The 18,151-nt window shown below is 32.0% G+C and overlaps 1 protein-coding gene across 6 annotated transcripts; it reads left to right on the plus strand.

Annotated features, from left to right (window-relative positions):
- The first annotated feature begins 5,032 nt into the window (after positions 1–5,032).
- Positions 5,033–11,254, plus strand: LOC114389199 (protein IQ-DOMAIN 14-like). Of its 6 annotated transcripts, none has more exons than XM_028349825.1 (7): positions 5,033–5,490; positions 6,204–6,250; positions 6,695–6,783; positions 7,352–7,786; positions 8,630–8,857; positions 9,782–9,910; positions 10,319–11,254. In XM_028349825.1, the coding sequence occupies exons 3-7, from the start codon at positions 6,718–6,720 to the stop codon at positions 11,066–11,068; spliced, it is 1,608 nt and encodes a 535-aa protein (XP_028205626.1). In that variant the 5' UTR covers positions 5,033–5,490; positions 6,204–6,250; positions 6,695–6,717; the 3' UTR covers positions 11,069–11,254. The 6 variants fall into 6 exon arrangements, with proteins under 6 accessions (XP_028205626.1, XP_028205655.1, XP_028205635.1 ...); XM_028349854.1 differs by having other exon boundaries at positions 7,355–7,786; XM_028349840.1 differs by having other exon boundaries at positions 5,085–5,399.
- The last annotated feature ends 6,897 nt before the right edge of the window (positions 11,255–18,151 follow it).

Genomic DNA, 18,151 nt, shown 5'->3' on the forward strand with positions numbered 1-18,151 from the left:
TGTATATACTTTAAGGGGAAAAAAATACTTTATATTCAATCAAAATGGATTAACTTGTGTAGCAAATGACAAATGTGTAGCAAAAAAATAATGGAATAACTTGTTTCTTTTTTAAAAATAATATTTTTTTTAGGTTTAAATAGAAACAAAATAAAGAATAGATAAAAAAAAAGAAAAATAACTATGGTATATTGTATTAAATAAAATATCAATTATCTGATATTCAAATAACAAAATACAAAATACAGTATATAGATACTTTTTATTTATTAAAACAGATACTTAACTGAAGTTCAGTATATCTAGTAATTAATTTTTTGGTACAACGCTACAGTACTGCATCTCACTGGTATGATCATTAATGTACATACACTAGTTGAGTACAAGTTCCTGTTCCAGTTTAATTGGTGAAACCAACTTGGTGGGGTATATCTTGTAATTAAGTACTCTTTTGTTAATAACATTTTGTCTTAAAAAAACAATTTATTAAATCACGTAAATATATATATATATATATATATATATATATATATATAAATGAATATTTATTAAAAAAATATAAAATACTAAAAAAATTGCTATATACTAAATTTAAAACAAAAGTAATTTTATACAAATAAAAATATTCACAATGACGCGCTATATTTTATACTATAAAGCTTTTTTTATCAGCTTATATTATAATAGTTATAGTGGTAATAATTCAATGAGAAGTGATACAAAAGGAAAGTTGATGTTGGATTTTCATTATGCCTAAATTTATTTTGGATCAGTCATAATCATTATTATTATCATAAGCAAGATTAGTATTTAGTCCAATAAGTTAAAAAATACTATAATTTTTAATTCAAGACAAAAATAAAATACTTAATTAATTTAACAATTTATACCACAACATCACTTCTTATATGTGTATCTCTCTTTATCCATCATTTACTACATTTGAATTTATTTATTCTTCTCTTTCTTTCCATTCTTTGTACATTTTGTTATACTAATTAATGCTGTGGAAAATAATTGAGTCAACCTAATCAATAAGAGTTGAATAAACTGACTGAGCTGCATAGGAGTCAACTGGTTCAACGTACATGAACGGTTGATATTAATAACACAAATCAATTTAATGACCAACTCAATCTAGGGGTAGGACTAGTTCATAGGTATAACTGAATGGTCAGTTCAAGTCCAGCTTTTAACATTGCTTATAAGAAGACATGATTTTCCTCTCAATAATTTCAATGGTTGAGAAAAAGTTTTAGTGCTAGTGTTTTTTAATATCTTCATAGTAGACAATAGTTTACTTCAATAAAAAAAAAACTGGTTCAGTAAAATTAATAATTATTAAGACTTTTACAGCAATAAAAGACTTATTATCAATATTAATTAAGACTAGTTAATTAGGTGACTTTTTTTCAACACCAATCCAATGTTTTTGACTTTTTATACTATGCTTTTTAGCTCAAAGTCTTGATGTTGTTCCAATGATCTATATGCACGGCAAGGTGGAACCACCTGAAAGAATTCCAACACTGATCATGATGTGCTTAATTTGCAAAATTTTGGGCATCTAGAATGTAGCTCATAAAATTTTCAATACGATATATGATGAAAATGACATAAAATTTGATTATATTGACAGAATGAAACTTAAAATAAAAATAAAGAACACAAGATATATTTTGCCATAGAATTGAAATATCAACCAACAATTAATACAACTACTTTTTTTGGTTATAAAAAGGAAGTACTATGCCGGCAGTTTAATTTTTATTTTTCACGATCATAAAAGTTATTTAATATAGATCACTTTCAAGTCACATCTCTTAATTTTAAGATGTATGTCATACTCCTTAATATTTTGTCACGTGTCATCCCTAAAATAATCAAAAAATAACTTCATTTTTTCATAATTGTTTTTCAACTTTATGTGTATACTTTTCACCTTCGATATATCAGACGTGAAACTAGCTTGGTTTTATAACTTCATACTTGAAATTTTCAAATTAATTTTAGTATTGTTTAACTTAATTATATATAAATATTTTTTGTTGAAAAGATTTTTCATCAGTAGTAATCCATAAATTGCAATCCCAATTAATTATGGATAATAATATTGGTTTAACTATTAGTTGTTGTTGTTTTTATTATATAATCATATATTATTTATTTTAAATAAAATATTTTTCAACTAAAAGTCAAAGACTAATCCTTTAAGATATTAAAATTTATTTAAGGAATTAATTTCTTTTAACAAATATTTTTCTATACTTGCTATGATCAAGAATTGAACATGTGATTACAAGTTTTAAGAGTCAAAATTATCTATCAATTATGTCATATGTTATTCGTTTGTATATTATTACGGTTTAATATTTAATGATGATGATAATAAACCTTTCCACCCTAGTGACTCCCAAGTGAAGGTTAATTGATTTGGGATGTGCAGTGGTTCTTTGTTCAGCGCATTCATTAAAAAGATAAACCTTAATTCATTATAAATAGTCATGTTGAAGTTGAATAAAATTACTATTGAATGATTAAAAAATTTCTTTAAATATTTAAAACAATCGTATGTTTAAAACTCAAATTTGAGATTTTTAGCTCTATTTACTCCATCGATGTAACCTTAATCCTTCTTAGAATATGTGATAAAGATGCAGCATATATTCCATGGCAACATTTTTCCACACGGTGGGTGCTTTTGGATTCTTACTAATAACCCTGCCTCGGCTCTAACGAACAGAAAAGATGACCTTGCCTTCTTCGTTGCGTATTTCATGGACCTGTGTAAAAGTGGTCCCACATGACCCCTCAATAATGTTTACTGTTACATATAATCTGTTACTAAATTAAATCAAATAGTTAAGATAATTGAAGAGTTGTAATGTTTTTCATGTTGCTAATTTAATTTGTCTCCATACATAAGTTGAATATTGTTGGATTTTTGCAAAATAATCCCTAAGGAATTAATGCAAAGCCCAACCTCTTCTATCATCATCATCATCATCTTGTCGGAAGACGAGTGTGATATATCAATGAAAAAGCAAATTTGGGGGTTACAAAACTCTTATCCACACAATTATAGGTGGGTATACAAATTTGTTCAGTTCATTTAAGTTTGGTTCATAATCTTTTAAAAAAATTAAATTTGATTCATATTGACTCACAAATTTAATGGACAATGGACTGGTACGGTCTGACTCACATTGAAAACGGATTATACAATTTATACTTTCTTAGTCTGTATTTATCCCATGTATTAAATGGGTCAATCCATAGATAAAAAAATTAAAAATTAAAACTGAAGCTAGTTAATAACAAAAAAATAGTATTTTTTTTGTTACAATTGTTTTTTTTTTTGCAAAACAAAAAATTGACTAAAACTAAAAATATTATTTTCTCTTGTAGGTTATTATTTATTCATAAATGATTAAATTTCATAATAAATAATTATACTAATAAAACATAAAACAAATAATTAACAGACAATATAGATCAAACTCTCGCTAAACCCACAAGTTAAGTTAAGTATGTGTTTGAAAAACATTTAAATCAAAAGTAAAACAATGTTCAGAACAAAGCAACAATATAATTGTTTTAGCATTTTTGCTTTGAAAAATGTTTTTTTTTTTTGTTCAACGTGTATCATAACATAGTCTAATAGGATAGAAAAACTCAGGTTGAACGGGTTGCTCGTGTATTCACAATCACCTCTACCTGCAAATAGCTGAAGCCTCGAAGATGTGAACTGCAAATATTTAATCCCTGAAAATTTTTATGTAAATATGTAAGAGTTTTAAACAATAATAATTCAACAAATAATATTTTTACGCATCACTGTACACCTTTCTCGTTTTAAAATCCACACATGCCTTCTCTGGTTTTGACTCTAGCAAAAACCAAGACTTTTCAAAACATTAACGTGGCATTTAATTCTTAAGATTAGAGATTTTCAACAAAACACCCAGTAGTTCAAGTTTGTCAATACCTACACGTAACAACACCTGTTTAGAATCACATCAGAGTGCAAACAATTATACTAAATCATTTATTTTAGTTAATTAAATTATATCAGAGAAATAAAACATAATAAAAATTATGGTAAATATTCTGACATATATTGTTATTGTACTGTTTATTCTACTTCCTACTGCTTTTTTACTTATAATTTACGTAAAAAACAGTAAGTCAAAGAGACTAATTTCACTTAAATCTGACTTCTTAATTTTTATCAATTTAATTAATGATTAAAAAACATGAAAAATGATTTTAATGTTGGGTCTTATTCTAAAAAAAAGATTGGATTATAATCACCATAATCCAAGTAATAGAAATTGAAAATCACGTTATAACTCAATTTATTAAATAAAATATGTGAATATTATAAATATTATGGTATTGTATTCAAATTTTATAAATAAGAAAAAACTATATCATCATGGAAGTAACAAAAAATCATAAATTAAAATGTTACATCAACAAAGGAAATTTAGCTCATTTCTTTTTAAAATATAAGTTTATTTCTTATCGATTCAATTCATTTTTGCAAAAATCACTATGTCATATTTTATGGAAAGTGTTACAAATCAACTACTCAAAATAATAATATCCGACAAGATAGAACCTTTCAGTGCTTGAAATGCAACGCAAAGCTCAAAAATTCCTTTTTTCCAATTTCTTCTATTTCTATCCTTCTATTATGGGCACACACAAAGTAGTGTTATGCATGTGTTTACAAAAATGCGCGCGTGTGTTCCAGTCTCTAGAGAAGCGTAGCATGGATGAGGGTATTCAGAGAAAGCTCCACCTACATGCCAGTGTCATAAATAAAAGTCCAATGCTTTTTTTAATTTGTAATGTGCAGTATTTCTGTCAGATCTAAAAATAACAGTGGAGGATCAAAATGTTGGTAAGGTTGCAATAATGAGAAAAGGTTAGTAATATAGAATTAATAAGGAAGAAGAAATTAAAGAGCAAGATACCAAACTCAACCGTTTTATAATAAGTGGCTATGTTAATTCTCTTTTGTAGGTGTCCACATTAGTCTTCCCATTGAAGTAAAGTTGGTTGAAGTTGTCCACATTGAGTGAGAAAGTGGCCAACTAAGAAGCCTTACTCTCTTTTTCTCATCAGCATCATCATGGAACCAAAAGAAAGAAAGTAAAATAAGTATTAGTACTAATATAAATCCCACAAAACAAAGAAAATTATAAATCCTTCAAAAGGGGAAAGGTAGCTAGAGGAAAAGTAACTCCACACAACACATCACAGCCTAAGAGAATTGGATTCTAAGCTCGAGAGAGAGAGAGAGAGAGAGAGAGAGAGAAGAAAGAATCATGTGGTGCTGGAAAGGAGAGGGAGGCTAGAAGAAGAAGAAAAAAAGAAGAGCTAGAGAGAGGGTACCCTCTTGTTAATTTGCACTGTTTTTGTGTCTGTTGCTGCACTTTTAGGAGTTCTTCTATTCTAACAACCTCTGCCAACCAACACAAGGTATCTTATCTATGATCCTTGTGTTTGTTTTTATTAATAAATTTTCAAGATTTAGCTTTTGGGGTTGTGCAAGATTTGTTAGTTATTATGGTTATGTTATCAATCTTATGAGCATGGAACATGTCTGAATTGTAATTCTTAATGAACATAGCATTAACTGACATGACCTCGGGATCCTCTTAACATAGTTTCAAACTCTAGAGCCTGTAAGAAGATTACGTCTCCTCGTTTTTTGTTGAAACTGAAAGATAACAATTCTCTCTCTCTCTCTCTCTCTCTTTCATGCTCATAACTTGGTCTTTCTTTCTTCTCCATTGGAACTGACTAGCTTTTGTTTCATAGATCATGTAGGATTTTCTTTCTTGTCAAATTTTCTTGGTTCCTAGAACAAAAAATTCTCTCTTTTTTTCATTTATGGTGTTTAATTTTGACAATTCTGGTTTCTTATACGTTTGTTTACATTTTTCAATTGAAAATTTCGTTCACACCTTAAATTATACTCCATACTCTTTCTATGTAGCTTTAATTGGTTGTGTCATGTACCCTTAGATTGGAGTCTTTGTAAATACAAGTACCCAATTAAGAACTATTGGACTATTTTCTTTTTCTTGTGTCCTCTGCATAAAGAGGCCTATTCTCTTGGTTGAGTGAAGGGTTTTTCATTTAATTTCATTTGTTGTTTATTTATTCAATTATTTTTTGGCCATCAACAGCCTGAAAATAAAATAAAGATGCTGCCTCCTTGCTGGAGATCGTTCGGGTGAGCTTTACTCTCTTTATCAATCTGTTCCATTGGTAAAGAAGAAACATAATATGTACCAAAAACATAACAAAGCTAGAAATATAATATTATTGTTCCATATAGATTGTTATATATAGCCATAAATGATAGAATGAATTTATTTATTTTATCGGCAAAGGTTAGTTTGTTAGAATAATGATAGAATGAACTGTATGTGTGTCTATATATAAGAACCTTTCTGTGATCTTGTATGCTAGTCCATATTTATCTCATACGTTTCTGCTCTGTCTTGTTATGGCAGAATTGTAAGCACCTGATGCATAAAACTTATTACATGAAAGATTGTGATCTTACAACTGCTGAATTCATATTATATTTAGAGCTACCTGAAAAATTGTTAATCCTAAAATAGCCCCAGCATGCACAAGCCATGATCTTTTGTGTCTTCATTTTCTCTTACAGGAAGAAACAGTAATGCTACTGACATGGGAAAGAAGGGGAGTTGGTTTTCTGCAATCAAGAGAGTTTTCACACACCACTCCAAGGGGAAGGTAAGTAGTATAAGTTCTTTCACAGAGAAATCTGATTTTTTTAATAGATTTTTGTATGTTGTTCTTGTTGTTATATTTAGTTTTTTTTTTGGCATCCCCATTAGATGCCAAAAAAAAAAGTTAACCATTTAAGGCTGGAATTATGGTGAATAAGTTTGCAGTTAGTGACACTGAATTGTAAAGGACAGACCTATTTCCAAGTTTTTACAGTACTGAAATTCTGGTTTATTAAGCACTGTAAATATATAATGATATAATACCACATTTTAGAAAACCTGTCAAACATCAATTAGGTTCCTCCATGATCACTAATAGATAACTTGAAATATTGCAAAGTGATCTAGGAGGTTGGCAGCCTTTCATTCCAACATTGTTACATCATATTGCTTTATGCATTAATTATTAAGTTGTTACTCCCTTTTGTCTGAATTTTGAAGCAGAAAGCAACACCTACTTCATGATAATTACTTTATTTAGAAGTTAGTGTTTGCAGCAAGTTTTGTTACCAACATGAAGTTTGTTGCAACTCTACAGATTTTATATGTCTAACCATTTTTGTATAATACAGCAGGATTCAGATAATAACAAAGGCACAAAAGAGAAGAAGAAAAGTCTAGGAAAACTAAAGCATGGAGAGACCAATTCATTCATCCCCCTCTTCAGAGAGCCAAGCAGCATTGAGAAAATCTTCGGGGACTTCGAAAGGGAGCAACAATTACTGGGGTTAAGGCCTGCCACTCCTCCGGAGAGACCTAAAACACCACCTTATGTCCCTCCAAGAGCTCCTTCTCCTAGACCTCCCTCTCCGAGGGCTCCTTCTCCAAGGCCTCCATCTCCAAGGGCTGCTTCTCCGAGGGTGGCTTCTCCACGAGTTACCTCTCCCAAAGCCGCGTCTTCCCGGATTGCTCATCACCACAAGGAGGTTGGCTACAGACCAGAGCCAACTTTGAGGCAACAGCATGCCACAGCTACTAAGATCCAGTCTGTTTACAGAGGCTATATGGTAACCTTTTTCATGTGTTCTGAATGCCATAAATAGAATTTAGGCTTTGTGAATGTGTGTCCTTAGGTCAATGTTTAGGAATTAAAGTAGCAAGACAAATGTTAACAGATAAAAAAATGAAAACGTTTTATTAAAAATTGCTATTAATGCATCCATCCATGATTTTCAGTGCATCTCCAGAGCATTTAATACTTTATCCCTTAAGTAGTTAGGATGATGCTAATAAAGGGTAAAGCATGCTTCTCATCTTTGCCAGAAGGGAACAAGTAAACAAAAGTCGTAGAATTCAAGGTAATTGATAAAGCCAATGTCTACTTTTTGTTTAGGTTCATATCATAAAAATGAGAAATACTAATAGCAAACTCACTGGCAGATTTTTTCAAACAGACTCATTATTATTATGAACTCTATGGTAACTCACTCTTAATTTTGTAAATTCTAATAGACAATAATAAAGAGTGTGTTACTAGTACTCTTCATAAAAATAGCAGTTTTCTTAAAGTGTATAAGAATAATAGATAATATCAATAATTATTCTTCACTTAAATGCTCAAATTTACAGTTAAGTCTGTCCAGCAATCAGAAAATGAAACATAAAAGCACGTCATGTGTAATTATTTTCTGGCAAAAACATAGTTAGCCATTTCTTTTTTGTCAAACTTGAAAATTATGTGCCTGAATAGGCTGATATACTGTGCCAATTTACCCTGAGATGTTGAACGGGTTAAAATTGAGTCAGTGTTTGCATGCATAAAGCTCATCGATCCAATAATTTTAATTGCTTTTCATTAATATGAAAGAAAGATCAACCTTGTGACATATAGTATCTGCAATGCAATGCAGGCCAGGAGGAGTTTTAGAGCTCTAAAGGGTCTGGTGAGGCTTCAAGGAGTGGTAAGAGGACAGAATGTGAAGAGGCAGACAGTAAATGCCATGAAACACATGCAGCTGTTAGTGCGAGTTCAATCTCAGATTCAGTCTCGAAGGATCCAGATGTTGGAAAACCAGGCACGATATCAAGCCGATTTCAAGAATGATAAGGATGCAGCCAGTATCTTGGGCAAACTCACTGTAAGCCTTCTAACTTGAACATGTGAAACTTGTTGAGAACATGGGAAAATGGATAAATGTAACATGTAACTTGTGTTGATAACAAAAAGTTCAACTGCTAGTGGCTAAGTAACATGAACTAACTATTGCTTAGGTCTCAAGAACCTTGCTTGGCCAACTCACATTAAATGTAAACTACTTTTTGCTAATTTAGGCACTTCAATATTAAAAGACTAAGTGCTTGTTTGGTTACGATTATCCAATTCGCGTATACACTCTCTCTCCACGTTCTGCAGAATCGACAAATCCTAGCTTTCACATAAATGAACCAATTTGACGTGGTTTTAGGGGAAGACATGCGTAACAGACGCACCTCCAATCACACACTAAGTACCCTTCACTTTGTAGTGTTGCCTTAATGGCCAAGTTTGCTTTTTGTCTTTTACTATGTTACTTTTTTTGTGTGTGTTAGTCTTTTACTGTGGGTCACTCAATGGTAAGTAGCTCTCTCTCTTTTCCTTTATTCTTTCCCAAGTGAATGTGGGATTTGATCCTAAGTCCTTGCACTGGCTTCAATGTACTTTACCAGCTATTGTTAGGCCAGCTGACACCTTCAAATTTAATGACTAGTTGAACCTTTGGGTGGGTTACACTGGCCTGATTTCTTTTATAATCAGGTAAATAAATTTAATGAAAAATTCAAGTTATTGGTGGTATATTATTGTTATTGCATACTTCATAATCCAAGGATCACACAATCACAAATCACGTGATCTTTTCATTAGTAACTTACTATGATTTTAGTCACTGTAACTTGAAAAGATGCGGTGGATCCTAATAAAGTCTACCTTCTATTCCAAAATGTGTGCGTGCTTGTATTTCCAACTGCCTTCATTTTAGCTAAACAAAACCAAGTTATTTTAATAATTTGGAATTTGGGTGTAGTCTGAAGCAGGCAATGAAGAGTGGGATGATAGCTTACTGACCAAAGAGGAAGTAGAGGCAAGATTGCAGAGGAAGGTGGAAGCAATCATCAAAAGAGAAAGAGCAATGGCATTTGCATATTCACATCAGGTACTCACCAACACAACCCCTAACCCGCACTTTCTACTTATGCTTTGCTTTTTTCTTTTCTTTGAAAGTAAAAGGAGTAATAATTCTTCATGAAAAAGAAAAAGGCACTTCCTATTCATTCTATTATTTTCTTGTCCAATTTTGAATGTGATTGCATGTTCTATTACTGGCTTAATCCTTCAAAACTAGCATTTTTAAAAGAAAATGTCTGTGATTCTGCGAGTGTTTTTGAAAACTAGTAAGAAATCACATTTGAGACGTGGAAACTATAACTATTAAACTTCTGAAAATCACATCTGAGACATGGAACCAAACATTCTTAGGACAGAATAGTTGAATTGACTCCATCTTTCCATTGGAATAACAAAATTCTCTATATGTAATAACTTTGTTGAATATGAGAAACAGCTATGGAAAGCCACTCCGAAATCAACTCACACCCCGATGACAGATACACGATCCAGTGGATTCCCTTGGTGGTGGAACTGGTTGGAAAGACAAACACCTGCAGCAACTCCACAAGAAAGACAAAGCTTGAAGAATTTTCAAATCACACCTCCAAGACCATACTCAGAGCAAAAGACTAGTCCAAGACCTGGCTCCAGCACTCAAAGGCAGCCGCAGTCGCAGCAGCAGCAGCCTCATGTTTCCTTTGATAATATGGACACTCCCACACCAAAGTCCACAAAATCAACCATAGTGGCATCTTCAAAACCGGTGCGAATGCCTCCATTTAGAACTCCTCAGGCTAACAGCTCAGGCTCAGGCTCTAAATATCCGAGACCAAGGGATGTAGGGTCCAATTCACCCTTTGATTTGCCATTGAAGGATGATGACAGCCTCACAAGCTGCCCACCATTTTCAGTGCCAAACTACATGGCTCCAACCCTTTCAGCCCGGGCCAAAGCACGTGCTAGTAGTAATCCTAGAGAAAGGCTTGGTGGAACTCCAACTAGTACTGATTCAAAGAGGAGGCTCTCATTCCCTTTATCACAAGGAATTGGATCATTCAAGTGGTCTAAAGGGTTCTCAAGCAAGGATCAAAGGGTGCCAGACAAATTTCAGTCACTTGAATCTATAGGAAATGTGAGTGTGGATTCAACGGTGTCTTTGCCTGCAAGGGTGGTGGGAAGAAAGCCTTTTACAAGATTTGTGTGATTTATTCTGTTCTATTCTTTTCTTCCTTTTTTTTTAACCATTTTATTTTGTCCATGTTGGTGGTGCTATCAGTTACATTATGATTATGATTTGAGTGTATTGGTGATAGTTTGATAACAGGTATACCCGTTGTAAACTAATAAAAACATAATAGAAAATGATGGTTTGGTAACTTTGATTGGATTTGGAGCTTTCCTTATTTGGTTTTTGTTTCTTGTTACATTGTTTTAAGAGTATTGGTTAAGAAATCTTTAAATAGAAAGTTATTTTTTTAAGGATTACAATGAAAATCATGGGAAAGTATATATGATTATTCTTTTCAATAAAAAAAAACTTTTTAGTTTTAATTCTTCAACCAGGTATATTAGTTAGCATTTTCCTTGCTTTTTAGGGTACACCTGAAAGGAAAAGAATTAATTCCTGTTAACAAAAAAAACAGGTTCAGAGCATCTGCCAGAGCAGAAGAGGCAGATGAAGATCAAATGGAGGACAATCCTATTTGAAACTCTCCTAGTTAGCATTCAATTTCTTTGACCTAGAATGTCTCTACTTCAATTAATTTGTTATAAATATCACTAATGAACGGTGAATTTGAATAAGCTTTTGAAAGAAAAAAAAAAACATTTTTTGTTGCGTATTTTTAAACTTTTTTATTCCGGAAGATATTTCTTCCATCTCTGAAAAGAAAAATACTAAAATGATCTTTCTGGAGTTTTATATAAAAATATATAATTATCATTAGGCTTTTTAAATATGTTTTTCAATTAAAGAGGAACTTAGACAAACAAATAATTGAACTCCATGTAACTCTAGTTTTCAATTAGGGAAAATGGCTTGTCAAAAGCTCATGAATTGACTTGGTCTAGCCTAATTAATATTTTACCAAACAAATTAAACTGCGTCTATTCTTTAAAAAAATATTTATCTCTTTAAATAATTTAAAATATTTTATAAACTCTACGGGTCAGTAGTTATTATTATTATTATTACTATTATTATTATTATTATTATTATCTCATGAAATTATTCTGTTTTTATAGTATTAAAAGATTTAGGATCATTCAACTTTTTGTTTTTAAAATGCATGCATCCTCTTTCTAGGCCATCTTAGTGACAAACTCTCTTTTTCTAATACCTAACGCAGTTACATATTCAAGGTTATAACTCGAGATCACTCTTACAACAACCTCTTGTTTTACGTGTTCAGTAATAAAACTCTAAACATATTAGTTTGTTTTTGTTTATTGAAATGAGAGTAGTAATAATAATAATATTAATGGAAGATGTTAAGTTGGAACACCAGTTGTAGAGGCCAAAACCACTAAACCACCTCTTGCGACAATACATCAAGCCGAATCTTATTAGGTAAGTAAACAGAGACAAAGATGCCACTTCTTATATTTTATTCAGAAAAAAAAAAAAAAAAACAGAGACAAAGATGTTAATACACGTGGAAGCATATTGGCAGAATGGCAGTGTTTTCACATGGGCTATTAACGAGGCACAAGGAGTCCAATTTGATATCATAAGGTATGAGGTGAATGCTGATCATCAATCATAATGGGACAGCTGGCTCAAAGGTAAATTAAGGTAGTAATTGCTATTAGTTTTTTTTATAAAGTAATAAAAAGATTATATATGTTGACAAAAAAAATATTATATTTTTACCCAATTCCTCATTCGTGCAAGTGAATATCTTTCTTTCTTCTCCTTGTTTCAAGCTTCGCCTCTAGTAAGAAATAAGATACTTGAAAAGGAACTTGGGTGATAATAATGGTATGAAATATATATTGATGAGATCAAATAAAAAATAAAATACCTGAGAACTTGGATGATGTAATAGTGGTATGAAATATATATGGTGAGATCAAATAAGATTTATTTTTTCTTGTATTGTCATCTGTCTGTGTTATAATAATGATGACTATCAAGTTGATAACTGTTGAGTAGTTGTCCACTACAAACGTGCATACACAGTGTGCGATCAGTTGGTTAGAGTCGACTACCTAATGGGTCTCGTCCCGTATAGCTCACATATATTAATAAAAAGATTTAATATGTAATTTTTTCATTTAATGGTAAAAGATTCTTCTAAAAAAAGTTAGATCTCTCACCTACCATTCGATCTGAGAACGGAAAGGACAGCAGTTTTAAAACTAAACCACTTAAATAGGTTGAACTACTAATAATAAATATATATATTCTTATTTTTATATTATAAACTACTCTCTCTCTCTATATATATATATATTGTTGAAGTAATATATGTATAACACAGTACATATAACTTCGTAAATGTACTTTATAGGTTTATTCAAGGAGCAAATGCAATTTGGTGATTAAAACTTTGAGTTTGATTTTATTACATTGTAGTGTGTGCAGATTGTTATATTTTTAAATTAATTAGAAATCAGTTTAAAGTATTTTGATAAATATCCTGATAAACGAACAATCATGCACAAACTTTGTGATCTCATAAAGTTATTCACACAACGAGCTGAAAAATCGGGGTATACTATATATGTAATAAAAATGAGGGAGGATAAAAGATCACTTAGAGGTTTTATCTTGGGTCTCCCAAATAATTATTGAGATACTTTTAGTCCCCATTAAATGGTGAGAGTTTTCCCATTGTCTATTTGGGCTTACACTAGGATGATACACAAGGTAGGGCACTGATAGGAATAGGAATTAGAATTAGAATATAACACAAGGTAAGGCTCAAAATTAGGTGTTATGAAAAACAATGGAAAATGATAACAATATAACGTAGGATTGATGTCTTAGTGTTAGTTAGTTGGAAATTAATTTAGTTGGTTGGAACTAGTGGTAGTTAGTTAGTTGGAAGTTAGTTGTTGTTGTAATTGATTATATATATATATATATATATATATATATATATATATATATATATATATATATATATATATATATATAAAACAATTTGTATAACTTTGAGAATTAATTTTCAATACATAGAATTTCATTCATTACTTCCTAGTTTTCTTTTTAACTTTTCTTGCAAGCTTTCTTGGTTAGCTCTGCATTCAACAATGGCAGACACAAGGTTTATGATGGTATCAAAGCACTAGTGCTCTGTTGTGCAACTCTGTGATCTTGAACTTGAATCTTTTTTTTTTTCGTTTTCTTCATCATGACCAATGAGATTTCTTCATAAGACCAATCCCTAAATGTCTATAGCCCATACTACCTTCATCTAGGTGAAAATCTTGGAATTGCATTGGTTTCTCCAATTCTTGATTCGATAAACTACAACTCATGGAGTCGTTCGATGCGTACTGCATTAAGCGCGAAAAATAAAATCAAATTCATAGATGGATCAATTTAGAAATGTGCATCAAATCATCTTCTTCATGCAGCTTGGAGGAGATGCAACAATATGGTGGTTTCTTGGCTTGTCCACTCGGTTTCACCCTCGATAAGACAGAGTATCTTATGGATGGATAATGCTAGAGACATTTGGAAGGACTTAAAGTCAATATACTCACAAGGAGATCTACTGAGAATTTCAGAGTTGTAGCAAGAAATGGCTTCTATCAAACAAGGTGATTAAAGCATTACCGATTACTTCACAAAATTGAGAATTATTTGGGATGAATGGGAAAGTTACAGGCCTGATCCAATATGTTCATGTGATCTAAAGTGTGTATGTGATGTTCTTACTAGTGTGATGGAAAGAAAGCAACAAGATTGTATAATGCAGTTCCTTAGAGGTTTAAATGATCAATTTAATACTGTGAGATCCAATGTATTGATGATGGACCCATTGCCAAACATAGCCAAGGTTTTATCATATGCTATTCAGCAAGAAAGACAAATCAGTAGCAATGAATTAATAGGAAGCATAAGTTTGATCAATGCAGCAGACATCAATTCATTGAATTCTAGGCCTTCATGTACCTATTATGGGAAAGATAATCACATTATTGATAGATGCTACAGAAATAATGGTTTTTCTCATAATTATGCTTCTAGAGGAGGAAAGGGAACTCAAAGCAATCCTGGCAGAGGAAATTCAGGAGTAAAAGGAAACAAGGTTTGCACATATTGTGGTTTTCTTAACCATACCGTAGATGATTGTTACAAGAAGCATGGGTACCCACCTAGACACAAACTTTACAAGGTTCAAAATCCAAACATCAATAATGTCAGTACTATAAGAGAAGAAGGTGATGGTTCACCCTTAGATCGAAATCAAGAGACACAAAATGAAGATGTAAGATTAACTGCTCAACAATATAAAGCCTTGATGTCATTACTGCAACAGCAACCTCCAGTCCAAAACAATTCACAAATAAATCAGATTGGTACAACTATTAACAAAGGTAGTATATTATCTGTTACTTGTAGTGTTAGCAAGACTAGCCAAGATGAGTGGATTCTTGATTCTGGAGCCACAAATCATGTCACAACCTTCCCACATTTATTTTCTTTATGCAAGAAAATAAAACCTATAATGGTTAAGCTTCCTATGGCCATACAATTACTGCAACCCTTGCAGGCAGAATCCAGATTACTCAGTTTTTATACCTGGAAGAAGTTTTGTACATTCCTAGCTTTCAATATAACTTGATTTCAATGTCTAAATTGGTTTCCTCTTTACCATGCAAACTAACATTTATGAATGATAAATGTTTTATAGAGGATATGAACCAGCAAAAGATTGCTACAATTGATATGGTGGAAGGACTTTATAGACTCTAGATGATTCCATTCAAGTCTAAGTACAAGTCTAATTTTGTTAGTTCTAGCATTTCCAATGTTTCTACCTTTTCATGTAATAGAAAACCTATAGATCTATGGCACTATAGACTTGGTCATCCATCTTTAGAAAGATTGTTGTTATTAAAACAATTTTATCTTATACTTACATTAGATAAGAAATTTGTGTGTGAAACCTGTCATCATTCAAAATAAAAAAGATTATCATTTCTTATTAGTGAATCACATTCTTCTTGTGCTTTTGCTCTTATACATGTTGATATCTTGGGTCCTTGTAATGTAACTTCATTAAATGGTTACAAGTATTTCCTTACTATAATAGATGATTAGTTAAGGTTTGTTTGGGTTTTTCTCATGCATTCAAAGGCTGAGACACAGTCTCATTTAAAGAATTTTGTTGCCAATGTTGAAAGGCAGTTTGAGAGAAAAGTAAAAGTAGTTAGGTCAGATAATGGACCAGAGTTTATCATGAGAAAATTTTATGATGATAGTGGTATTGTGCATCAAACTACTTGTATTAAAACACCCTAACAAAATGGAATTGTTGAAAGAAAACATAAACATATGCTCAATATGACTCGATCTTTGTTATTTCAATCAAAGCTTCCAACTGTCTTCTGGTCATATGCATTGATTCACTCTACTATTCTTATCAATTGCATGTCGTCTCCCTTTCTTAATAATCATACTCCTTATGAAAAATTACATGGAAGAATCTATGATATTGAGTCTTTAAGAGTGTTTGGGTGTTTATGTTTTTCTAGTACTCTAGCAGCTAATAGAAAGAAACTAGATCCTAGGGCTGCCACTTCTATATTTTTGGGTTTTAAGCCAAACACCAAAGGATTCATTATGTTTGATCTTAAAACCAAGGCCATATTTGTCTCTAGGAATGTGATCTTCTATGAGGATTGTTTTCCATTCATTGGCTAAGACAAACCTGATCCTGTCACTGTCCTTCCTATTCCTCCTTCTCATTCCATTGATCAATTTGATGGTGTCTCATTAGAATTACCAGTTGATCATATCATGCATGTGTCAAATAATATTGATTCTGATCCTTTGACTTTAGCGCAGTCCTCTAATATAACCAAAAGATCTCTGAGATAGACACAGACCAAGCAAGTATAAAGACTTCCATATTTCATACCTATCTTTAACTGTAGCTAGTTATTTTGCAGGTACTTGTCTCTATCCTCTTAATTTTGTTCTTTCCTATAGAAAATTGTCTCCTTATCACAATATCATTTTATCCATTACACAAAGTCTTGAACCTCAATCCTATAATGAAGCTTCTAAGGATCCTATCTGGATAGAGGCAATGAATGCAGAGATTAAGGCTTTAGAACTTAATGATACTTGGGTTTTAACTGATATGCCTCAACATAAGAATGTTATTGGCTGTAAGTGGGTGTATAAGATCAAGCATAGATAAGATGGGTCAATGGAGAGACATAAGGCTAGGTTACTGGCCAAAGGCTACACTCAAGTGGAAGGGCAAGATTACCTAGACACCTTTTCTCCAATAGCCAAGCTAACCACAGTGAGACTTTTATTGGCCTTAGCTGCTGTCAATAAATGGTATCTTAAGAAATTAATGTGAATAATGCTTTCTTACATGGTAATTTAAATGAAGAGGTGTACATGATGCTTCCTCAAGGTATGCAAGTAGCCAAGACTGAGCAAGTTTGTAAATTGCAAAGGTCCCTATATGGACTGAAACAAGCCAGTAGACAGTGGTATGCCAGGCTGTCTTCCTTTCTGATCTCACATGGGTACAGGCAGTGTGCTTCAGATCATTCTTTGTTTCTCAAGCATGGATTCAACATTATCACTGCTCTATTAGTTTATATGGATGATATTGTTTTGTCAGACAATGATTTGATTGAAATACAAGGTATTACACAGTTGTTGGACAATGCTTTTAAGATAAAGGATTTAGGTGACTTGAGATACTTCTTAAGTTTTGAAGTAGGCAGAAAACCTACTGGCATCAATCTATGTCAAAGGAAGTATGCCTTAGACATTCTCAATGATGCTGGTATGCTTGGATGTAAGCCAGTATCTACTCCATCAGATTATGCTACTAAGCTGCATAACAATCTGGAACTCTTCTCTCATTGGAAGATGCTTCCTCTTTTAGAAGATTAATTGGTAGGCTGATCTACTTGACTAATACAAGGTCAAATATCACTTATGTTGTGCAACATCTGAGCCAATTTGTTGTTGCTCCCACCTCAGCTCATCAATAGGTTGTTATTTGAATTATTAGGTATATTAAGGGAGCCACTGTATCTAGAAGCTCATCAGAAGTCGAATATAGAGCACTAGCCAATGCCA

The sequence above is a fragment of the Glycine soja genome, chromosome 2, assembly GCF_004193775.1.
Source record: "Glycine soja cultivar W05 chromosome 2, ASM419377v2, whole genome shotgun sequence".
Lineage (NCBI taxonomy): Eukaryota > Viridiplantae > Streptophyta > Magnoliopsida > Fabales > Fabaceae > Glycine > Glycine soja.